This window comes from Acyrthosiphon pisum, chromosome X (genome assembly GCF_005508785.2).
Source record: "Acyrthosiphon pisum isolate AL4f chromosome X, pea_aphid_22Mar2018_4r6ur, whole genome shotgun sequence".
Lineage (NCBI taxonomy): Eukaryota > Metazoa > Arthropoda > Insecta > Hemiptera > Aphididae > Acyrthosiphon > Acyrthosiphon pisum.
In genome coordinates, this window is record NC_042493.1 from 31,601,534 (window position 1) to 31,626,855 (window position 25,322).

At 27.7% G+C, this 25,322-nt stretch overlaps 2 protein-coding genes across 2 annotated transcripts in view; both read left to right on the forward strand.

The window, feature by feature from the left end:
* LOC100571091 (proton channel OtopLc-like) overlaps positions 1–25,322 on the forward strand; it is a 134,955-nt gene that overhangs the window by 95,558 nt on the left and 14,075 nt on the right.
* Positions 1–25,322, forward strand: part of LOC100161577 (collagen alpha-1(IV) chain) — a 48,625-nt gene that overhangs the window by 21,662 nt on the left and 1,641 nt on the right. Inside the window, exons 19-68 of the mRNA XM_001947712.5 lie at positions 453–524; positions 729–800; positions 933–959; positions 1,613–1,680; positions 1,913–2,003; positions 2,091–2,186; positions 2,342–2,448; positions 2,572–2,661; positions 3,052–3,173; positions 4,485–4,569; positions 5,798–5,834; positions 5,915–5,993; positions 6,065–6,117; positions 6,985–7,077; positions 7,149–7,183; positions 7,297–7,333; positions 7,683–7,745; positions 7,861–7,923; positions 8,735–8,812; positions 8,919–8,963; positions 9,060–9,095; positions 9,184–9,237; positions 9,308–9,370; positions 9,929–9,991; positions 10,120–10,182; positions 12,434–12,469; positions 12,669–12,758; positions 13,705–13,802; positions 13,981–14,080; positions 14,425–14,492; positions 17,513–17,611; positions 17,874–17,947; positions 18,054–18,151; positions 18,393–18,437; positions 18,535–18,636; positions 18,784–18,882; positions 18,966–19,034; positions 19,195–19,248; positions 20,017–20,072; positions 20,912–20,954; positions 21,232–21,303; positions 21,442–21,513; positions 21,631–21,684; positions 21,895–21,966; positions 22,129–22,218; positions 22,360–22,440; positions 22,512–22,600; positions 23,259–23,460; positions 24,911–25,082; positions 25,164–25,278. Coding sequence (XP_001947747.2) covers positions 453–524; positions 729–800; positions 933–959; positions 1,613–1,680; positions 1,913–2,003; positions 2,091–2,186; positions 2,342–2,448; positions 2,572–2,661; positions 3,052–3,173; positions 4,485–4,569; positions 5,798–5,834; positions 5,915–5,993; positions 6,065–6,117; positions 6,985–7,077; positions 7,149–7,183; positions 7,297–7,333; positions 7,683–7,745; positions 7,861–7,923; positions 8,735–8,812; positions 8,919–8,963; positions 9,060–9,095; positions 9,184–9,237; positions 9,308–9,370; positions 9,929–9,991; positions 10,120–10,182; positions 12,434–12,469; positions 12,669–12,758; positions 13,705–13,802; positions 13,981–14,080; positions 14,425–14,492; positions 17,513–17,611; positions 17,874–17,947; positions 18,054–18,151; positions 18,393–18,437; positions 18,535–18,636; positions 18,784–18,882; positions 18,966–19,034; positions 19,195–19,248; positions 20,017–20,072; positions 20,912–20,954; positions 21,232–21,303; positions 21,442–21,513; positions 21,631–21,684; positions 21,895–21,966; positions 22,129–22,218; positions 22,360–22,440; positions 22,512–22,600; positions 23,259–23,460; positions 24,911–25,082; positions 25,164–25,278 — 3,842 coding nt within the window. The remainder of the gene's footprint in view (positions 1–452; positions 525–728; positions 801–932; positions 960–1,612; positions 1,681–1,912; positions 2,004–2,090; positions 2,187–2,341; positions 2,449–2,571; positions 2,662–3,051; positions 3,174–4,484; positions 4,570–5,797; positions 5,835–5,914; positions 5,994–6,064; positions 6,118–6,984; positions 7,078–7,148; positions 7,184–7,296; positions 7,334–7,682; positions 7,746–7,860; positions 7,924–8,734; positions 8,813–8,918; positions 8,964–9,059; positions 9,096–9,183; positions 9,238–9,307; positions 9,371–9,928; positions 9,992–10,119; positions 10,183–12,433; positions 12,470–12,668; positions 12,759–13,704; positions 13,803–13,980; positions 14,081–14,424; positions 14,493–17,512; positions 17,612–17,873; positions 17,948–18,053; positions 18,152–18,392; positions 18,438–18,534; positions 18,637–18,783; positions 18,883–18,965; positions 19,035–19,194; positions 19,249–20,016; positions 20,073–20,911; positions 20,955–21,231; positions 21,304–21,441; positions 21,514–21,630; positions 21,685–21,894; positions 21,967–22,128; positions 22,219–22,359; positions 22,441–22,511; positions 22,601–23,258; positions 23,461–24,910; positions 25,083–25,163; positions 25,279–25,322) is intronic.

Genomic DNA, 25,322 nt, shown 5'->3' on the forward strand with positions numbered 1-25,322 from the left:
TCGATACGTTTGACAAAAAACATGTCTAAATTCTTATGTTGCGCGTGTGTTAGACAAAAACAGGAAATCACCGCCACCAATCCCCTTAATTTTAAATTATTTAATTAAATTGACTATATTTAAGCTTTTGTATCAGCTAGAGTTTCTTTTAAAGCTATAATTATTAGCAAATTGATGTGACTTATTGGTTTTAGAATTATAAGTCCTATAAAATGTTGGTACTTAGAAAATAAACATGCACCTTTCATATAATTCATGTAATGTTCATGGAACCAACATAAAAAATTTGCATATATCATAAGCAATTTTATTTTTTTGCTCAATCAGTCGGTCAAAAATGTCATAAAAAAATAAAAATTGAGTATCAATGTATCATAAATACTGAAATGTTATATGATTATGAAATAATATATATTAACAATCATTGTTCATATCAATCTACTGATTTTCAGGTCCAAAAGGCTTAGACGGTATTGACGGTGAACCTGGTCCTCCCGGTCCGAAAGGAAATATCGGAGGTCAAGGTGTGTTTTTCTTACAGTAAAAGAATAATACTATTTATAATAAACATATTATGTCATTAAAAATGCCGTAACATAAAATCAATTTTTTTATTTAAGTAACTTCCAATAATCAATAGTTCCATTACTTTTATTGGGCTTAATGAATTATTTGGTAATGAAATTTTAACAGATGTATTTTTAACTTACATATTTCTAATAATTTAGGAGTACCAGGATATATAGGCCTGGAAGGCTTACAAGGAGAAAAAGGAACAAAAGGAGAACCAGGACTTACAGGCATGTATATTTTATTTTTATTCACGTTCTAAATATTTTGAACTTTTTTGGAATTATAATATTATACATGAATTAATTTTATAAACTTTAACAAATCAACTAAATGCCTAATTTTAATTTTTGATTTTGCAGGTTTACCCGGAGAATCTGGTCCAAGAGGTAGTTAAATTAATTAACAATTACTATAAATATTATTTCTTTATCTTAGAATAAATACAAACTTAGCTCTTAATTTTTTCTAATTTCTTTTGGGTTAATTTGTTATTGAATTATGGTCAAATTATGAAATAAATGATTATATCTTATCAAATTGCAATATGTTTAACCCAACCATGAATTTTAGAAAATAGTTTGTGAGCACTAAAAAGTTTAAAATAATGTCAATTAAACCTTTTCTACGGTTTGACTTTAAATCATAAGAAAAACTTTTAACTAGTATTTGTTTATTTCTTTTTAGTTAAAAAAAATTTCAAATAGCTATCTAACATATTAAACCAACATTAACCAATGTCAAACATCTATTTTTGATAGATCTTGGAAACTTTTAGATATCGTATTTTGAGTACATACTATAATTAATTAAATTGTATACCTACCTATTTATGTTTATTTTTGATTTATTTTCATTAAAGATTATAAAACATATTAATTGAAAAAATGTATTGCGATTTGAAATTATTTAAATTTAAATGTAAGTTTATTGTATACTTTAAATTAATAAGTTAGATTATCGGACAAAATGTATCAAGGAGTATAATAGCAATCTAAAAATCGATTGTATTTTGATTACATCACAATTTATATATCTATAGGTTTTGCTGGCGCACAAGGCCCACCTGGACCTCGAGGATTTGTTGGTGAAAAGGGGGCTTCAATTGTCGTGAGTATTAACTGTAATCATTTTGAGGTTTTTTTTATAAACTATGTTGAAAGGAGTTTTCTGACAGTTTTTTTTACTTATTATAATAAATAATAATATTACTAATATTGATGTGTTTTAATTTCAAATTGTTTTAACGCCATCATATAAATGTAGTAAATGATAATATGGATCTTATAAATATATATTTTTATACCTAAATGTAATATATGAGACAATTCTGTTTTAATAGGGACCTAAAGGATTTGACGGAGTTGATGGAAGAGATGGTGAAAAAGGACTTAAGGGAGAACGTGGTTATCAGGGTGAACGAGGGTCTCCAGGTAAGCATAATTGAGAATCATATCATATAAAAAATGTTTTATAATTGAATTATTAATAATATTATTACAAATTTAAATTATTTTTAGGTGATTCGCCAACTGGTATTGCTGGGCCGCCAGGTGTTAAGGGTGCTACTGGGGAGAAAGGCGAAGATGGCAAACCAGGAAACCCAGGAATTCCAGGTAACTCATGACATTATATTTAGCGGAAAAACAATTTATATATTATGATTATAATTAACTTACCTATCCATATAATTTATTTGCATAATTTACTAACCATTCTTCTTTGATTTATCTTTAAAGTTTTAACTAATGTAACATTGCACTAACTATAGGTCGAGATGGGCCAAAAGGTGAAATAGGTGGACGTTGTCAAGGCTGCAGTCCGGGAGAGAAAGGTACTAAAGGTGAACCTGGATTATATGGAATTCCAGGGTTGAAGGTAATACTTATATAATATAACATTGTTTCCATCTCACAATATGTATACATTTTAGAAATATACAAAATATTATTGTAATTAATCGAAAATACAAAAAAATATAATTCATAATTTGTTTCATAGGGACCACGAGGGCCACCAGGTGAAATAGGATATCCGGGTGAGCCAGGAGCTGATGGATTAATCGGACAAACTGGTGAACCTGGTGCTGCTGTAAGTACTTAAATATATATGATATAGGAATATTGTATTTAAGAAATTATTCTGGGCATGTTACCTATCAACAGTATGTTCTATCAAATTTACAAAGTATACAATACGTTTTCAGTTTTATTAGAATATGTAACAGATACACAGTTTGTACTTTCTACTGCTGTAACTTCATGTACCTGCTATAAATAGATATGTATGGGCGAAAATACCTAGTATGAAACATATTATAATAATATATAGTTTTTATTAATTACCTACCTTTTAAAAATGTAAATATATGACTTTTTGATTAAAAAGTTCATTTATATCTTTGGACTTGGCATTTATTTTAGAAAATTAACATGGTTATGAAATGATTGCATTGGAATAATATTTATGATTGTTTGTCAGGGAGTAGATGGTGCACAGGGCGAAGTTGGTCCGCCAGGTGAAAAAGGTGCTGCTGCAATAATAACTGCTAATTTGTTAGAAACTCTAAAAGGAGAACCTGGTCCTCGTGGAGATCCTGGAAGGTAATTTTTTGAATTTTATTATTAAATGAAAGGTAGACAAGTATCTAGGTACAGCTCTATTGTACATAAGATTTCGTGTGGGTTGCTACAATTGATGTGTGTAAGTTGAATTCAATGATATAAAATCATAGTATACAAAAAACAATTCTGAGCTGATAAAATAAACATCTGTGGAAAATGTCAAGTATTTATGGTTATTCGTTATTGAATAACAAATTAATAAGAAAATTATTCGATGAGAAATGGTTTTTATAAAGGGTAAATCCTAACTTCAAATGCTTATAAAATATTAAGCTGAGATAAATATTAAGTAAATTTTTTTTTTTAGTCAGAAAAATGTATGCGGAAAATTAAATTTTTAAAAAATAGATATAATATAGAAAATGTTTATACATTTCTAACTCTAAATAATTGTACATTTTTGTGATTTTGACAAATTTAGTGAAAATTCTAACTTCGGTCGCTCATCAAAAAATATTGTGTATTTACGCTTAATTTTTTTCTTTAAGTTATATTAATACAACTTATGAGGAACCCTATTACATTTTCAAATGTTTTGACAAAGTGAAAAAATATTTATCTATAATAAATGAAAAAAAAAACTAAAACACATAAAAAATTTCTCGTGCCTATTTATAGGTCAAAAACAGCCAAACAATTTTATCATACATGTAAAATGGTCATAAAAATATTAGGAGAAAATTAAAAATATATAAAGCAATCATTTTTAAGGTAAACCAAAAATACAAAATCAATTTAGTCAAAAACTCATGTTTTTTATAGTTTTTATTTGTTTTTCCTACGCTTTTGAAAATTATTCTGTTTTTTTTACTATTAACCATCCAACCCTCTTTTCTACCAGAAAAGATGCCGAAGTAGAAAATTGAAGTATTTTTACTTCTTCAAAGGTGATAACAGACACACAAAAAATAATCATTGTAAAATCAATACCTACATTTTTCTCTACGCCAGAATCTAAAATAAGTATAGTAATAATGTAGAACCATTGATAATAAATACTAGTTTGCTACATGTGTCTTTTTATTTTAATATTATTTTTCTTATATTTATTTATTATTTTGTTATTACATATAGTGTACATTAAAATTGAATAACATTCTCCTCTAAAAGCTAAATATACTTAGTAGACAAGAGTTCTTAAATAAATTTAAACTAATATAAAAATTAATTGTTAGTACATAAAAATAACAACTGTTTGTAAATACATGTGGTAACATTGTTTTTCACGTATGTTTGAATAAAATAAAATATGAAGTTATGTAACATTTTTTAAATACTTTGATAAATTAGGGACGGCTTACGAGGAGCAGATGGACTAAACGGGCCTGAGGGAAAACCAGGTTTGGATGGATTACCTGGAATTAATGGAGAAAAAGTAAGTACCATGCCAAAAAACCTTTAATTGGTGTCCCTTAAAATTATTATTTTTTATTTTAATAAAATATAATTATTGAAAATTATTTTATTAGTACCTATATTCTTGTGTAACAGACATTGTCTAAGACATCTAAAAGTAAAATTGTGTTAAATAGGCTAGAAAGAAGAACTTTCATATTTAAAAAAAAAGTTTAATTCAATATTATTAATCAAATCATTTTATACTTATTTTAATAAAACAAATAGAAGAAATGTAATTTATTACACTAATAATAATAATTCGTAAATGGATATTCTAATAAAATTAGTAATAATAATAACTGACGAAAATGTATTTTTTTAAGATCTTGATTTCATTTTACAAATTAATTAAAATTTAAAGATTTTATAAATAAAAATAATATTTTTTAAATAAGTAAATTTTATTTAATTTTTGAGTTATCATCTTTAAAAATTAAAAATATTTTGTTTTGTTAAGCTTTTTATCAGTTATCAATCAATAGGGTTAGTGTGCCAAGTTGACAAATTGATTATAATATGTCTTAAGAAATTATGACATCAATCGATATAAGTAAATGATTACCCTGAGAGTTATTGCAATAAGAACTAAACTTTTACCAAATATTTTTAGTTATATATGATAAGATCATTCAAATAGTATAATCTTAAAATTACCACACTCTCCTTAGTAAACATATTGTTTTTTTTACCATTAAAATAATTCAGTGCGTTCTAGGGAAGCACAAAAGGTAAACATATTTTAAACTAAAATGTTGTTACTATAAATAGCAAAAAAAATTGTGAATTCATTAACACTTAGATACTTAAAAACTGAATTAACCGTTATTGGTCACACAGTTATAGTACCTATTCATAAACTCTTAACCATGCATTAATTATGGGTATTTTCTTATTGTACCACATGATTTCTTAAGATTACTGGCTCTCAAAATCTAAGTTATAACTAACTTCCTTGTATTAAAAATTCAATTCAATTTTTTTTTTGTAACAAGGATATTAATAGCCATTGACAGTTTAAAGCATAGATAAGTTACAATTAATATTAAACATGAAGCACAGAAAACATATGTTTAATATTAATTGTAACAATAATAATCTTATAATATTATGAGTTAAAAATTTAAAATTTGATGTAAAATGTATAACATTGATTTAAATATATTTATACTTTAATGTAAACTTTGTCTCTTTCTTTTAATCCTTAGGGTGATAGAGGATTCCCAGGTTCTGATGGTACACCAGGTAAATAGCATAATATTTACTTTTGAATAATTTTTCAAAAATAAATCATACCTAAAACGTTTTTTTTTATTAATTTACAGGACAACCAGGATATCTCGGATCAAAAGGAGAAAAAGGAATTAGCATTAAAGGAGAACAAGGGACCCTTGGAAGACCTGGGTATATTTGATATTGTTATAATTAATTTTATTTATTTGAATTTAAAATAAATTTTGTTTTAATTGCGATAGATTGAGAGGAGACAAAGGAGAGCCCGGATTAACGGGTCAAAAAGGAACTCCTGGTTAGTTAATTATTGTTATAACATTATCAAACATTTAAGATTTATCTAACAATAACTGTGAGTTTTATAATTAACATCGTTGAAATATTTTATGAATAATATTATAATTTCATTTCAAAATTCTCTAGGTACCCATCATACATACATTAGTCTGTTAATAATATAAATACAATTTACCTATAATATATTATATTATTTCATATTATAATACATTTACATTTATACATTGTACAGTAAATAGTACCTATGAGTATAATTTAATTACATGTTTTAGATTCTGAGCGGAGCGAGGAAGTTATTGTTTTTACAATGATGTTAATTTTTTTTATTTTTATATCCTTTATACAAAATTTCTTCTAGAAGGAGTGTTTCGATTTCAACACATAGTACCTTATATTTTAGAAAATTGGATCAAGATGGTACTTTAAAGAGATCATTTTTCGATTTTCTCAATAGTTATTTAATGCCACGGGAAAAGCCACCGGAAAATTACGAAAAAACGCTAAAAATGGGATTTTAATTTCTAACGTTTTGTTTATCGCCATAGAAACGAATAAAAAATTATAATATTTTAATATTAATTCAACTTATATGATAAAATAAATAATAACAAAATATAAAATATCCAGACTGATAAACCGTCTCCGCTCAGAATCGTTTTTCTTATACAATGATATTTTATCATTGAATTCATGTCTAATACAACCATGACCTACTTGTAATCTACTGTATAGCAGAGCGACATCCACTTACCTGCTTTTTTTAAATTAATTGATATATTATATTTTTATACGTTACGCATTTAAAAAAATTTATGTATTTTATTAATTTCCTCTTACTAATACTAAGTCAATTTATAAACAATAGGTAATTGCGAACTCATGAATATTGGGAAAATCCAAAAGGGTGAACCTGGAAGTCAAGGAGAGAAAGGTGAACCTGGTACACCAGGTATTGATGGTAAGTAACTGAATTTAGTGTATTTTAATTTAATTTGCTTTCAACCACCATTAATTGTTTATTCATAATAGGTTATCCGGGAGAGAAGGGATCAATAGGACCAATTGTAAGTACTTTATCAATTTATAAAAGATTTTTATAATCACATTTTAAAATATTTAAAAGTTTGATCTTCAAATCAAATGCTTTTTAAAAATGCAAAAACTATTTATTCAATAGGGTCTAACCGGACCAGTAGGACCAAGAGGAATTCCAGGTGAGTAACCTAAACTTACATAATTATTTTTAAAATTCATTTCATTACACAATATATTATAATACACAGTATACATCATGTTTTTTGGTACAGATCAATTTTTTTCTCGCCGATTTTGCCTATTCATGCAATGGCAACCAAACAATAACAAATATATATTTAATGTTAATTTAATTTTTTTAATTAAATACTACTCAAAGTTTAATTGAATACAAATTCTTAGATTGTTTTTTCAATAAAAAATGTTAATGTGATATACTTAATATAATTTATATACATTTAATGTATTCTGTATCTTATAATATAACGATTAAAATTTTCTTAACCAATACATATAACTATTATTTAGGTCTTGTGGGCCCCAGAGGACAGCCGGGTATTCGCGGAGAAAAAGGAAATACTGGACCAATGGGTTAGTATATTATATTATGTACATTTAACACTGGAAATTATTTAATTTATGTGGAAAATAAATTACTTAGTTAATTATGGTGGTATATTATATTTATTTATTTATCTATGTTCAGGTTTCCTTGGTGAAGCCGGACGTGATGGAGAAAGAGGATATCCAGGATTACCTTCACCTAAAGGTGGTTATAAAAAAAATATTATGTATATATGAACTGTATTAATAGTTAACACATTGTTTATTTAATGTAAAATAAATTAAGCTGAACAGAAATTGATACTTTAAGTTAATACTCTCTTATTGGGATGTTTGATGATAATTTAATTTAACATCATGATTCCAAGAAGTAATAATAAATTAAATAGTTCTAAGTCCTACCTCAAAAAAAATCAATTGATTCAAGTATCACAATTAACTTCATCATCTTAATATATCACCTCCAGTTCCAGATTTTAATAACAATTTAAAAAATAATAATAATTATCTATTCTTATTTAAATAATTTATCCTATAAACTACATAATATTATCATATAAAAAATTAACTTAAAAATGGGCACCACAAAATAAATATATTATAAATAACATATAATGTATATTATATAAAAATTGAGCGTAAGGCATTTGCGCATCTCTATTGTTACAAATATCTTTTTTTTTTTTTTTTGTACGCTATTAATCATAACTATTCTTAAACAAAAATTTAAAAATAATTTAAATCAAATTAAATAGATTCAGTAATTTGTCACTCACACAAAAAAAAAAATATAAAATTATTTAAAGTATAATTATTTTTTAAATATAAACATTTTTGAACCTAAGGCATAATGCTGCATCATTGATGTATCATCGTAATAAAACTAATACTGACTACTGTTATTATATATTTTCAATACTTGAGATGCGCAAGCGAATAACGACCGACACATTTTTTTACCTGGGGGATTAATGATACGTAACAAATGAATTTTGTACGAATTCAATTTTTTTTAGGCGTCAAAGGTGAACCTGGTATACCTATAGTTGGACCAAAGGGTTCAGAAGGATTTCCAGGCGAAAAGGGCGAGAGAGGTAATTTTAACTAATATTAAAAATACTAATTTAAAAGTTTATTTAATCACTGTTTTTTCAACAATATAATATCAACTATAATAATAAATTATTTAATCTTGATCAGGTCTGCAAGGGCCATTTGGAAGACCAGGACTGTCCGGTGAACCGGGTATGTTAAAGATAGTTCAAATATTTTACTATATTATCTGATATAAAATAGGATATTTAAATGCAGTTTTCATTTTTTTTTAAATATAAATTTTAGGAACTCCTGGATTACCTGGTGAAAAAGGAAATCAAGGTAATATCATATTAGATAATTTAAATTTAATTGTCTTGGCATTTGTATCGTATTTTTAAATTTTTATATTTGGTTTGTTTCCATTTAGGTGAACCTGGTTTAGAAGGATTGACTGGACAGCCGGGAACTAAGGGTGAACCCGGTGAGTAATCTTAAAAAGTAATACATTAATAATCTTTTATTATAAAACATATTGAATTTTTATCCAACAGGCCCTGTTGGACCAAGTGGACCCCCTGGTAATGATGGCCTACCTGGCATAGATGGTCCAAAAGGTAATAGTTTGATAAATTCTTATTCCAAAATAAAAACCATCATTTCTTATAATTACCTACTGGCTTTATCAATACCAAATGTTTACAATCGAATGGTGAACATTTACGTGTAACTTAAATGCTGAAATATCATGCTCAATTTATTAACGTAATATGTAGTACAATGCAACTCGTTTTATTTTTTTTACATATGTGTCATTTTTAATACCTAACTATGTAACAAACCGTTGGTAACATTCATGTTATATTTTGTATTTATTATTTACGATACATCTTAAATATTAATCGATAAATCAATCAACATAATGCTAAATTTTAATATTATAAAAGGGATGGTTAAACTTAACAACAGACATATACCAATGTAAAGCGTTACACAAAATATCATTACCTTATAGATTCATATTTCAAAAAAGTATTCAAGAATGCATGTCATAGTATTGAATGAGGGATTCAAAATTTCATAACAACATAATAACAAAATCTAATCTAATCATAGTTATATTTTTTTTCTGTAATTTATTGTAATTTATTATAAATACAATTTATTTTTGTTAGGTGAAACTGGATTACCTGGTGAGCCAGGTAGACAAGGACTGCAAGGATTCCCTGGGCCAAAAGGTAAATTGATTTCTGAAATACGAAATTTGATTAAGATATGGATTAAGATATTTTTGTTTAAGTTCCTATCAATAATAATTCATCTTGTATTTTATTTTTTACGTAAAATTAATTTCCTTTCATTTTAGGTGATACTGGACCAACGGGTCCAGAAGGTCCTAAAGGATTTTCAGGATTCAGAGGAATGCCAGGTAAATAAAATGATATTATGTGCTCATTAATATTTGAATTAATATCATTAATATACCACATATTATTCTTCGTTATTTTAATGTTAGGTAGGTTTTTATTAATATATGATATGATTTGATATGGTTGTTATTGTTTATTAAATGCTGTTAAGTAGGCACCTACATATTTTTACACTTATAAAATCAACCCAAGATGGCTTTGATGTCTTGTAGGTAATCAAATATAGAATTTGAATAACTATATTGAAAGCGAGATCAGACACAAAATATACCTAGGTACTTTTGGTTGTTTTTGGAACTTCGCAATCGTAATTGAGAGAATTGTGAAAAACGGTGAAATTATTACGGAAATCCATTTTATCAATAATCTCCTGTTTTATTTGTTAAATTTTTTATGCCCGATGATCAAGAGTGTCCGTATAAATTTGTCAAGGGGAGGGTAAAATATTTTCTTTTCTGGCTTTTTACTTTTTTTGTCTCACTATCCTATTAGTTATAAAGTATTTTTGTTCCATGTTTTCTTTAATATATACAAGGAATGAAAAAATATTTATAAATTATACGTACATAGTTAGTTTAAATTTGGGGCCCGTATTACAATAGTTGAACTCCGGTTAAACCACCGAATTCGGCCGGTAAAATCAGTGGTTCAAGCGTAATCGAGGTTTAAATTATGATTGTAAAACGGGCCCTTAATCATTAATTTGCAAAAACAGCATTAATTTGAATTAATTGTTATGTAATTTTAAATTATCAAACACATTATTTTATAATAAATAAAATGTTACCGTTGATTTTATAATTTTAGGTAATTTATAAAATTAAATATTTCTAACTTATCCAGTCATTGATACCATAAACTTGAAAAGTTGTAACTATTCTGGGTGTGCCATCTATGAACATTTTTTTTTTTTTTATTAAAAAAGTATTGAGTCGGTTGACACTCCAATATTTCACTAGGGCCCACCACTACACCTCATAAACTATAAAAGCAACGTTCTTCGTTCTGACTAAATATACTAAATAAGGCTAATAAAACTTACTCTATAAAAAAAAAAAATTATTTTTATTTAAAAAAAGTTTATTTCACGATGTTTTATATTACGACGGTAATGATTGAGCTTGGGATTATAATGCACTTTGCATTGTTTTCCATAACTACCTACGCTATATTTGTTTTATAACATTCCTAAATTGAATTTTTTGACAATTTTAAATTTTAAGATAATTTTTTGCATTTAAAGAATTTTATTGCATTTTGAAGTTTTTCCTGAATTTAAATTTAAAATTTTATTTTTAAATTTGCATATGTTTTTACATGATTTGTATAATTAATATATGATCTAAAGTCTAACCCTATAGGTACAGAAAAAGAAATAGTTAATTTTCAGATTAAATAAGTAGTCCAAATGATAAGTTCTGCCTGTAAGACTTTTGTGCAATCATTTAAAAGTTTAATATGTATACCAATTAGAATTTATATCTTTAATATTAAAAATAAAACAATTTTGAATTGTTAGGGTATTTTTAGTTTTTTTAGAACATGAAAATTATCAATAATAATATATGATAATCAACCTTGTAAAAGCCAAGGGAGGGGCAACTGCCCCAGCTTGCCTCCCCCTGCGGACTCCCTTGCCGATAATATGTTTTTATTGTCTTAAGATTTTTACACTAAATATTTACAAAGAATGCTAAAAAAGTGGGTACCCATTTTCTGTACGGATGTAAAGTAGTTGCCGAGTATATCATTGTAATGGAAGTGTAAAATTTGAATTCAATCATAAATCATGGTGCTTATATATCTATATTTTTTAACAACTATCAAATTAACTCACGAGACCTTGCGTTAAATTTTCAAGCTTTTTTACGTATCAAAATGTTTTTAACCGACAATATTTATAATTTAAAAAATTTTGAAAATTAGAAAAATTTTCATGGCTAGAAATATAGCTCAACAATTTTTAAAAGTTTTAATTTAGAAACTTATCATTTATGGAAAATGTTCATAGTAGTATTTGGTAAAAATTTGAAGTATCTGAAGTTTTTGAGTTGGACCAAAAAAATAAAATCAATAATTTCAAAAATTTGTTTTGCATAAAAATTCACATTTTCCCTAATTTTTTATTAAAACTTTATGGATGATAATAAGTCATAAATTATACCGATTCAATTTTTATTGTATTCATAACTTGATAACTATATTCTTGTTGAAAAGTAATTTTGCCGATATTAATCTTTTTGTTTATAGGAGCATTCGGAAAACCTGGAATTGATGGAATGCCAGGTAATATAAATTATTATTTATTATTTATAATAATAAATTTATAATTAATGATAGATTTTCATATTTTTTAACATGTCTTATCCACTCAATTATACTGTGTAATGGTTACATTTAATTTTTAATTCAACTAACTGACAAGTTTGTTAATTAAAATTCTACCTATTAGTTATATTCAATTAATTTTTATTTACATTTGTAGGAGAAAAGGGTGATAAAGGAGATACTGGATTACCTGGAATCAGTGGGCCACCAGGAGAAGATGGTTTGCCAGGACCACAAGGATATAGAGGTATGTTTCCATCATAGAATGCATTATTCTGTATTAAAGTACTTTTAATATGATATTACATATTTCAAAAAAAAAAAATTATTATTATTTTGTGAGGGAATATGCATCTATATGCCTGTGTTATTATTTTACGTTCCATTTTAAGTGGACGTCACACCCGTATGTGTTGTTTCCGTCTTATTAATGTTTAACATAGCAAAAACTGTTTTGCGCAGGACAACTTTTCTCGCATATTTTTTGTAGACATAGGCACCAATAGAGTTTGGGATTTGGAAGGGCTAAAGCCTTACTTTGATAATATTGAATAAGTTTAAAACAAAATGTAGGAAATGTTTGGGGGGAGGTTATTATGGACATTTTTGGGGGACTTAGCCCCTAAAGCTCCCCCTATTTGCGCCTATGGTTGTAGAACTACAAAATTTTCACAACACATAAAGAAGAACTTTATCTGTGCAACAGTGTGCTTTTTTTTAATAGCACCATACACCAATAATTTTTTATAAGCAAATGATAAGAAAAAAAAACGAAATGTCTAGATGCAAATAACTTATTTTGTATTTATGTTAGGTATCTAAAATCTATATTTTAGGTTATATATAGGCACGCCGTTGCATAGATAATTTTCTACCCTATATGTTCAGAAATTTTGGAGCCACTACTACAAACATAGAAAGATAAAAATTGTCCTGCGCAAAACAGTTTTTGCTATGTTGTACATTAATTGTAAGATAGAGACAACACATGCGGGTGTGACGTCTTCTTAAGTAGCATTACATATTATACAAGCGTCTATAGAATCTAAGAATTTATTAAAGAAAAAAAATATTTTAAATTCTTGTAAGACAAAAATATAAATTCAAAACAGGCATTTTTTTCTAATTTTTTTGTATAATTTAAATTGTAATTCATATTTATAGTTTTTAATCTTTATCATTGTGAATTTCAGGTGAAAAAGGGGATATAGGTTTCCCTGGACCCCCGGGTGAAACTGGATTACGTGGTTTGCAAGGTCCTATGGGTGACCGAGGTCCTTTAGGATTACAGGTAAATTATGATTTTTTTATTATAACTGAAGGCAATCATTGTAGATATATATTTACTATTTAATGTATATTCTATATCTAGACGTTTTTCTAAAAGTTTTAAAATTCTGTGTGGCATAATGGAAAGTATGGTAAATTTTACTATTACATTTTTGATGTTCATTTTTAACATACCATAGGGTTTAAAAGGAGAACCCGGTCCAGTATCAGAAAAGGGACAGAAAGGAGAGCCTGGAGAATCCGGTCTCAGAGGTCCACAAGGAGAACCAGGAATGGATGGTAAATAAAAATTGTTCAATATTAAGTGGGTTTTTTGTTCAGTGCCATTACAGAGTAAATACCAGCCTATCGAGTTTTAGAACTTGTACTAGCTCAAAACCCGTTAAATTGGGTTAAGACAGGCAAGTTAAATACAAAATCTACTAAAATATAGTTTGGCCCACAATGTTACACTAGGTAACTCGGTGGCTCTTTCCAGGCCTGTTTTTGTTCATTAATATATTAAATAATGTTCATATTTATGTTATCTTACTAAGCTCGAAATGACTAGTTGATGTATACAAATGAATATATACAGTGGGTTAAGATTATGGTAGTAATTATATTATTAATTTAATTTACAGGTTTACCCGGAATGAAGGGAGACATTGGATTCCCTGGTATTGGATTACAAGGATGGTCAGGACAAAAGGTAAATTTACATACCTAATAGATTTAACACTGGCCGAAAAAAAAAATCAGCAACCGTTTTATCTGATAAATGTATTAATTTTTTTAAAATGTATTCAACATTATGTTATCTATGTAACTTAACTTACTGTTATATTACAGTTGGTAGGTAAAAAACAATTTTCTTCCCTCCCCTTACTGCAGTTTAATATGATATATTATTTATTATTTAAATGTATATTATTATTTAAAATATATCAAAGTGATTTTGAGTAAGCACAACATTTTTAGGCAGAATATATTATACATATAACTAAGAAAAATTAAAAACAGTTCAATTTTTTTTAGTTTTTAAGAAAATTTGTGTATATATTTTTTGTAGGCTGATTTGTTCGGTTGATTTAGTATAATTTTTTTAAATCAAAAATTCTAATATAGCTTTGTTCAAAGAGATTTTGTGTAGTGATAACCGACAAGTGTTAAATCATATTTCCATTTTCATTTCCATTCCGTATTTAATTTTTTTTTAAATTTATATTGTATACATTTTAAATTTTATAGAAAGTAAATATTATAAATGTTAAATTAATGTATATTTATAATTTATATGATAGTCATGATAATTTATCAGTCAGAATATGTGTTCTGTTCAAAATTTTAATACATAAACGACTTACTGAATAATTATTCAGTACCTAATCAAACAATCAACTACATTATACCTCAATATTTATTTTGCTCTTATTTTGTCACTCAATTTAATTTTAAAACGGAAAGATCAATTCTTAAAAATACTCTGAAATCATTTTTTTATTTATTATATAATATAATGCGGGACCTGCCGAATTCAAATATAAATATATCACGATACAACAATGTTTATAAATATGAATGAACATTGAAAAAAATCTTAGAAATAATAATTACACATAACTAATGAAAAAGAATACAAGTATACATAATGGAAATATAATCTAAAATAAAAAGACGATTTCTCATTGGTCAATTTCATCATTCGGGAAAGAGGATAATTTGATATACCTATAATTGGTGGAACAAAAAGGGATAGAGAAAGCAAATACTGTGCGGGAATTAAAGATAGGGACATGACAATAGACAGTCTGTAGCAAGTTAGGAGTACCAAGACTTCATCAATTAATTTACACAAAAAAAGCAAATGTGCTTGATTCCGCTTATCTGCTAGGGTAGACAGGTTGAGCCTTTGAAGCACCGGTGATGGACAATACATCTGTAGGACATGAGCTGCATATTTTAAGAACTTCAGCTAACACACTCGACCTTATAGTAGTCACTAATATTGTACTAGGATTTCATATTACTACGCTATATTCCACGTGAGCATGCGCAAATTAACAGTAAAAAGCCTTATGTGAATTAAAAAGTTTTAAATCAGATGTAGTTCTTTTAACAAACTCAAGCATTTTAAGTGCCTTACACGTTATTCTTTCAATATGGAAATGAAAGCACAGACGTCGATCAAACGTGATACCCAAATGTACTACACTCTCACCAAAAGTTTTCAAATAATTACCATTTACAGAACACATAAAATCAATAGATCCACGACAACGTGTAAGGGCTGCGCCACACATAGTGGTTGAAACAGCTAAAAATAAGTGGGTAGCGCCAAATAGCGCGTTCCAACCACGGACAAACACAACATGCAGTGTTTAGACCACGCGTTTATACAGCTATGTGTGGCGCCGGACTAATTATCATGGCATGGCATTTTGAAGTATTAAGTCCCAGTCTGAAAATACTGACCCAACCTACCATAGACCCAAAATCTTGTGGGAGAATATTGTCCTGCATGGAGTCAATTTGGAACAATTTAATATCATCGGTAAACAGTAAAATACAACAATGTCGTAACACTTTTTTTTTTATGCAATTAACGTATAATGCAAATAATAAAAAAAGGGTGTCCACCTTGAGGCACACTTGAAGTAAATCAACTAAATCAGAACGCGTACCATTGGTTTTAACAAATTGTTTCTATTGGAGAGATACGAAGTTAATCATGACAATAAAACCAGAAGAGATAAGGTCTTTTAGCAAGAAGCTATGATTTACATGTTACGAGTACACGATCAAATATCTTAGTAAAGTCTGTGTAGATAACATCAACTTTAGAATGTTTACTAAAGTAATTAAATACTCAGTGAAAGTGAAATTACATATCGAAGTCGAACGACAAGGACGAAACCCATGTTGCTCATTTATTATAATATTGTTTACTGGTCTCTGAACAGAGTTATATACTAAGGAATCAACCATTTTGGCAATGTGACTTATAACTGAGATTGGCCTGTAATAATTAGTGACGTCATCAGACTTAAATATAGGAGTAATATTGAACTTAATTTCCATGAATTAGGAACTCCTTCAATCATATATTTCCAAAAAACCAACCAAAGAGGGTAACATAAAATTGATCTTATCATGGATAGTCAGAAAAGACGCCAAGACCAACTGCTTTAACGATGACTAGCAAACTTAACTCAATCTCATTGAGACTGATATGAACAATATCAAGGCAAGTCAAAGCAGAGTTCACTAATGGTGGAAAAATCAATATCGGAAATTGGAGTGGACAAGAAAAATACAGACTTGAAAGTTGAAATTTTCGGAGAATAGTTCACACATATTACGTCTTCTTTTACTGAAGACCAGAAGATATCACCAAACTTAACAGACTCAGGGAAGGAATTACCACTTTTACTTTTACGCACAATGTCTCAAATAGATTTTTTATTAGAGAGTACCGAAGACTTTGTACCTATGTTTGATATAGCTATTATAACATTTCTTAGACTCTAGCTTGCACTGTAATTTTCTGTATTACGGTAAGTATTGATTTCAATACCGGTTTAAAACGGTACCTATACCGAAAAACCAAAATGATGCGATATATAGAAATTATAAATAAAATCCTATATTAGCCTGACTTTTCACATGTTCAATCGTTATTATATCATTATTACATTATTTAACAATATAATTTGATGTTGTATCTTTCAGGGAGAACCTGGTACGCCAGGATATGACGGACGGCCTGGAAATGATGGTGAAAAAGGAGTTGCTGGAGTTGCTGGTGTTCCAGGAATGAAAGGTGACACGGTAAGTGTATATGATTATTATAATTTTATAAGATAATAATTTGATACTATAGCATAGATTATTGATAGTGATTATACGCTATTAATAATCTACGTTACAATAATCTATATATAAAAAAAATGTTATAAGTTATATATATATATATATATAAATAATATAATTTAATATAACAATAGTATGTTTTAAGTATGTTTTATATTCAAAGGATAATATTATAAGCATATATATTTCTCGAACAAATAGAATAATTTATTTTTAAAAGGGACCTCGAGGAGTGCCAGGAACACCAGGGCCTCCGGGAATGGATGCTTTAGACGGAATGAAAGGCAGTGCGGGGTATAGTAAAAATATAAAAATATATTATATTTAAAAATGAATTTAGTATTTACAACTTTATAACAAATAATTTATTATAAACAAAAATTTTATTTTTTATTTTTAGTTACCCAGGAATTCCTGGACAAGAAGGTGAAAAGGGTGACATTGGGTACCCCGGAATACCAGGATTAGACGGAGAGAAAGGAGAACGAGGTTTACCAGGTATCAGATTCCAGATTATGTTAATATTATAATATTATGAACAAATTACATTAGAACATTTATTTAACGTATTACTTTTATGAAAATTACATGTTTTTTTTTAAAAAATTAAGACAAAGAATTTATTTAAATAAGACCATTAGTGGCTCTTCAATATTGGTTTTGAAAATTGATATAATTGCATACAATAAAAATGTTTAATGACATGTAAAAATATTAATTTTTTGATTTATTTATCTAGGATTAATTGGACCAAGTGGATTAAAAGGTCCCATGGGAGATAAAGGTAATCTAACATTATACTGTCTGATTTTTAATTTTATGTATCATAAAATGGGTTAATATAATTTATGTTTAATTTTAATTTGTATAATCCATTTTAGGTGATCGAGGATTACCAGGTCCTGCAGTTGATATTAAAGGAGATAAAGGTGAACCAGGGCCACCAGGTTTTCCAGGATTACCTGGTCCAGCAGGACTCGTTGGTAGGAATACTTTTTATCCTAAAAGCTTAGGAATTAATCAATAACGATTTTGATAAATTATACGTTTGCAATTTCTCTATTAATATTTTAACTGAATAAAATATTATTTTACTTTTACATAAATAATGTAAATTGTTTACTGTTCAGGACTTGATGGACCACCTGGAGTTGAAGGAGAGAAGGGTGACATGGGAATACCAGGTGCAACTGGTTATCCAGGTCCTTCAGGTCCAAGAGGCGAAAAAGGTATATAATAATAACAAAATCATTTTGGAAGCAAAAAAATATAAAAATGATTAAATTCTTTCATTTCTGCACTTATATTTTAGGTAATGTTGGTCCTCAAGGACTGTCAGGCATTCCCGGAACAACAGTCAAAGGAGAAAAGGGATTACCAGGTAAATTAATACAAAGTATAGGTAGTCAAAACAACAATATTATGTTATATAAAATGTTTTATATATGGTCAAACTAAATTCTTACGTTTTTCATTTTTATTAACGATATACTTTTAATCCTTTTAAAAAATGTCTTAATTAATTTTGTTATATTGTTTAGGATTATTGGGTAAACATGGCAGAGATGGACTTCCTGGCTTATCAGGAGAGAAAGGTAAAACATTTAGAAATGTAGTTTATTTTTACTCGGTAATCTAACCAAATTATTTTAAACATGTTGTAGAAACTATATTATTAATATTATACAAACAATAAAATAAATAAATAATAAATGAGGTACATGGTACCTACATTTTATATTGATAATGTAATTAAAAATGTAAAAATGTTTTACATTTAGTTATCTATAATAGAAGCGTTACTATTTACTATTGGTAACTGTTAGATATACAAAAATATACCAAATATTTTTAAATTTTAAATTAAAACTTTAATTAGAAAATGCTCTATTTTTTTTACACTAAAATTAGTGGATCTATAGAAGATAAAACAAGAAAAATTCACTTGTTTTCAAAATTCATATCATGTTATTAGATTTATCTTCATATTTGACTAAGTACTGTTTAAATGGCAAATGAGTCTTTTTAGCATAAAAAACAGTCCGTTTTGGATATATTAATTAATAATAATATTGTATACAAAATTAAATATTTATAGTAGAATATGGTCGCTTAAATATTTGTAAACATGGATTGATTATATAAACTAATATGACATCATACTAATAATATTGGCAGATAGGTAGGTAGTTATAGTAATCAGTACTAATCGTGTAGTTTATATTACCTACAATAGGTATTCAATAATATCCAAAGTGTTCGTACTTTCTAATGATATATTTGTAGATCAATTTATCAATACCTATATTTATTTAGAACTGATGAACAACAACATTAATAATTATAATATGTTATTATTTCAGGTGATAAAGGACTACCAGGATTGCCAGGATTGCCTGGTTCTGTGGGACCAGTTGGTGTATGTATATTTTTATTATTTTAATATGCCCCATATTTGTCCTAGTTTGTTTTAAAATTAATCTTCAGCAGGAATTAGTTAACAATTATTAATTTTTGATTACCTACCTTCAGTTTCATAAGTTTTAAAATTGATGTTTAGTAATGAGTAGGGCAGAGGACTTGTAGCATTACCATATTTGTTTTGCTAAGTCACAAAAATAGCAGAGTATGAAACAAATACGTTTCATGCTTTCAAAAACCTAGTTTTGAAATTTTATTTTGCATATAAATGCATATTTTACACTTTTATACGCAATTTTATACTTTTTGAGAAATATTTAACTTAAATTATTTTTTCCACACTGACATATTTTTTTATTTCAAATAATACAGACAATATAGTCCAAATATTTGGATGAAAATTTAAAAAATGTTTGTCTTATAATAATAATGACTGTCCGCGGGCATACGTTTTCCCTACAAGCGCTTGAGGATCGCCGATACGCCAATAATATAATTTGCTGTAATTACTTTTATTAATAGATAGATAATCGTAAATGATCTAATATCGTACACCATACGACATCACCACAACAGTGAGTCATGTGCGCACTATGCGGATTGCGGGCTTTTATTCGATTAGGATTAAAAACATTTTTTAAGTGCATATTTTAAGTGCATATTACAGGGGTTTTAAGTGCATATTATAGGGGTTTTAAGTACATAAGTGCTTGCATATTTAGTGCATTTTTAGAGCTACAAGTCCTCTGCCTAGTGAGTTACTAATATATGATTATATATATAATATATAATTACTTATAATTACCTTTATTTGAATAGAATTTTTAATATTTTTAGTTCCCCGGTTCACCAGGTGATGTTGGAGCGATTGGACCACCAGGTATATAATAATTTATTTTATGTTATAGCAAAATAGAATCATCAAATATTATTTTATTTATTATTATGATCGTCTATGTACAAAAAGTATGGATACAATATTTTTCATTGAGATTTTAAATCAATTTTTTCTTTTATTATAAATAGTTTAACTTTGTTTAAGCTTAAGTATTTATTTCAGTAAATACTATTTTGTACATGAAATCAAAAATGTTTAGTCCATATATATTAAAACATACTCTCATTTACCTTTAAAATAATCAACATTATTTTTTCAGGTTTCCCTGGACCTCCAGGATCAGATGGATTTCCGGGTATACCAGGAAAAGATGGCCCGCCAGGATTAATGGGTAATTAATATAGTTATAAGTTAATAATTTAATTTGTATAAAGTAACTAAATGTTCATCATCAAATAGCTAACATTAGCCAATAGTAATATCTATAAAACCAAAAACAATTATTAATGCATATGTTATCCAACTATAGGATTCAAAGGAGAACCAGGAAACCCTGCACCTTATGGTGAAAAAGGAGATAAGGGTGATGTAGGTTTTTCAGGTAAATATTGTATATAATTTTAAATTTAATCTTAATAAATATAATATACTTCTTGTAGAAATATCAACAACCATGGATTCAATTTTAGTTTATAATAGTTAATTATTTTAATTTTAGGGGAACCAGGTTATCCTGGATCTAAAGGTGATAAAGGAGAAAGAGGTTATCCAGGTAAACAACAAAATATATTTAAACTTATTTTAAATAATACAAAATATGAATGAATAAGACCAATGAAAAGATACAGATGGATCTTTGACTATTTCTGTGGCTATTCAATATTCTGTACCGGCTACCATCTACCGCTATTACAAATATTTAATATATTGTTTAATAGTATTTTAACATTAATAAAGTGAAATAAATGTTTGTATATTTAAGGGCTTGAAGGAATGCAAGGTGTACAAGGTTTACCAGGTGACAGAGGAATGACTGGAATTCCAGGAAAATTAGGTTTGTTCCACAAATTAATAACCAAATCATTAATACTTGTTAGTTGTTCCTCACAGATTAACAACATAATATTAATAGACATTTTTAAATACCTATGTTTTAAGTAATAAATATAAATACATGATAACAATTTTTAAACATGTTACTTTTATTTATGTTAAGGTATGCCTGGAATCTCTGGAATCAAAGGTGATAAAGGTGAACCAGGTTTGGCACCTCCACCGGGATCCAAAGGAGAACGTGGATTACCTGGTATTTTAAATTTTGAATATCTAACATAAATTTAAATATTTTGACATTTTTAACTAATAATACCTTTATAATCAATTTTAACTTATAATTAAATTTTTAAATTAGCTGCTATCTACATCAAATTTATTATTTTTAATTTAGGACCTGTTGGTTGGCCAGGTGAAAAGGGAGATCCTGGCAATGATGGACTTCCTGGCTTAGACGGATTAAAAGGAAATATGGGTAAAATATAAGGAGAGGACTTTTTTTAATTTTCTGAACAAATTATATTTTATTTTTATTTTAAATTTTAGGTGTTCCTGGTTTGAATGGTCCAGTTGGTCCTCCTGGTTCAGAAGGTGAAAAGGGTGAACCGGGAGTGGAAGGGCCTCAAGGCTTACAGGTAGGTTATCCTATAATAGTTAACAATATTTATTCGGTATAACATGTATTGTTTTTACACTATGTAGATTGTAATTACAAAAGTACGCATGGTGAAATTAATTAAGCTAATACCTACCTATTAAAATATGGGAAAACATTTAAATAAATAATATTGTCTATACAATAAGATTTTAGTTTTGGTTTCTACATAGAACATAGTTATGCAAAAACTTTTCTATCTTGTAAGATGAAACAAAAATAATATATATACATTTATTAAAATATAGGTATATAAATATAATAGACTTCTTATTCGCTGATTCGAATAAACAATCACAAAACATTTAATGAATCAATTGTTATACCTAGTGAGATAGTTGTCCATCATATTTTCCAATCATTAAATTAATCAGTTTTTTGTACAACCCCGATTTATTTTATTTAATTAGCCATTAAAAAGTATTTTTAACTCAGCTTTAATACCTATATCATTAGTATTGAAGAGGAAATTATAGAATTTGATCATAATTAATTATAATTGTTTTTTCAAAATTAATTAAAAAAAGCATGAATTGTTAGAACTATAAATATTAAACGGATGGTACATAACACCAAATAAAAATCTTAATAATGTAGTAATGCTGTATATTATACTAAACTTATAAATGTGTATTTAGGGACAACCGGGTCTACGAGGAAACGATGGAATTCCTGGTAAACCTTGTGAATCAGAACCACATTATTCAACTGGAATTTTATTGGTAAAACATAGTCAAAGTTCTTCGATACCTCAATGCGAACCAAACCACGCACAACTCTGGGATGGATTTAGTTTGTTATACATTGAAGGCAATGAAAAATCCCACAATCAAGATTTAGGTAACTTTTTATATTAATCTTTCTTATTATTTTATAGTACTCTCTTATAGTATAATATTATTAAGGGGTGTTTTCCGTACCTCCATGGTAAATATAATATATGAACTATCGGTTCAGACCTTAAAGACCTCTGCAGTTCTCTGTAGCTCTCTGTATACATTTTGTGTTTGGTCGACACTCGGTGCGTGTCCTCGGCGTGGACTTACCTACATTGAGGGAGAAAATATTTTTAACGGCGACTGCGAGAAACTCGCTGTCCTCGCACGCCCTCGGTACCGAGACCATATCCGGCCCGTCGGTGTCGCTGTACCTATTTGTAAAGGGCTACATTTATACCCTACCTATCTGAAAAGGTGGCGAAGTTTATAAAAATAATGAACTGTTAATTCAATTAAATTGCCTTCAGTTAAGATAAACGTTAACAAAAAAAAATTTAACTAGATAAGTTTAAAGATGAGATAAAAAATAAACTTAACTTAACACAGATAATTTTTTTTCAAGTTACAATATTTTGAAGTCATCACGTTTAATACTGTGTAAAAAATTAGATTATTATAATATATAATTAGAAACAAATTACATAACAATAATAATAACAATCAAAAAAGAGTCATCGAATCAGTATTGTCTAGATGGTTCCGCAGACACGAAAATAAAATAAACTTAACTATATGACAATGATAATTAACTATAAAAAGTTAAGTTACAACTATAACAATAATTGTTAAAATTATTTTAACTAAATAAGGTTAAATAAAGGCTAATGCCCACCTTTGCCTATATTTAGCACAGATAATGATTTTCTTATAACTGTGGAAATTGGTGATTTTACATATCCAAGATACTTGGCACAAAACTATTTTTGACATTTTTGTATAAAGAAAAAAATGCTTAGAATGTACATGCGCTGCACATTCGGAGTAGCGCATTTTGTTTACCATTTCATGGTTTTGGTTGTCTGGGTACAGTCTTGTTAAGTGCTTACATTTATTCCAGGTAACCTCTTATAGGTAATTTACCTATTGAAATACCGTTATTATTTAAATTAAGTTAGAAATATATACAAACCACATCGATTTAGATATTCCAGGGCCAGAATAAGTTGTACTTGAAATATTCGATTAATTTATTAATTAATTGCCTCAGTTTTATGATATTTATGAGTTGAGAAAACAAGTTTAACTAAGTTTGACATTTGAGCTAGATACTTTAAAAATATTATATAATTGATAACGTAGGTACATTATCATTGTAAACTATATTATCCTATACCCACATCTATTATACCTATGATAGGAACATAATAATATATAAATTTAGGTACCTACCTACTATACATGTATTAAATAAATTATAAACATATAGCCATATAGGTACTTAGATTATTACTACTTAATAGTGATAATTTACATTCAGAAATGTCAAGATTACAAATTTTGATCGTTTTCAGGATTTGCTGGTTCTTGTATTCGGAAGTTCTCCACCATGCCATTCTTGTTCTGTGACTTTAACAACGTATGTAACTACGCCAGTAGAAACGACAAGTCGTATTGGCTCAGCACCAATGCACCGTTACCGATGATGCCAGTTGAAGAAAGCGATATTCAAAAATACATTTCTAGGTAAAAAATATCATCGATTTTAAATAATTGCTGCAGATTAATAATCATCATATTTTATTGTTTTCTGTAATGTGTTTATAGATGTGTCGTATGCGAGGCTCCTGCCAACGTGATTGCCGTACACAGCCAGGCGTCAACGATTCCTGACTGTCCTAATGGTTGGGAAGGTTTGTGGATCGGATACAGTTTTGTGATGGTAAGTTTTCACTGAATCGGGTAGATTTTGTAGTGTATTTGCAC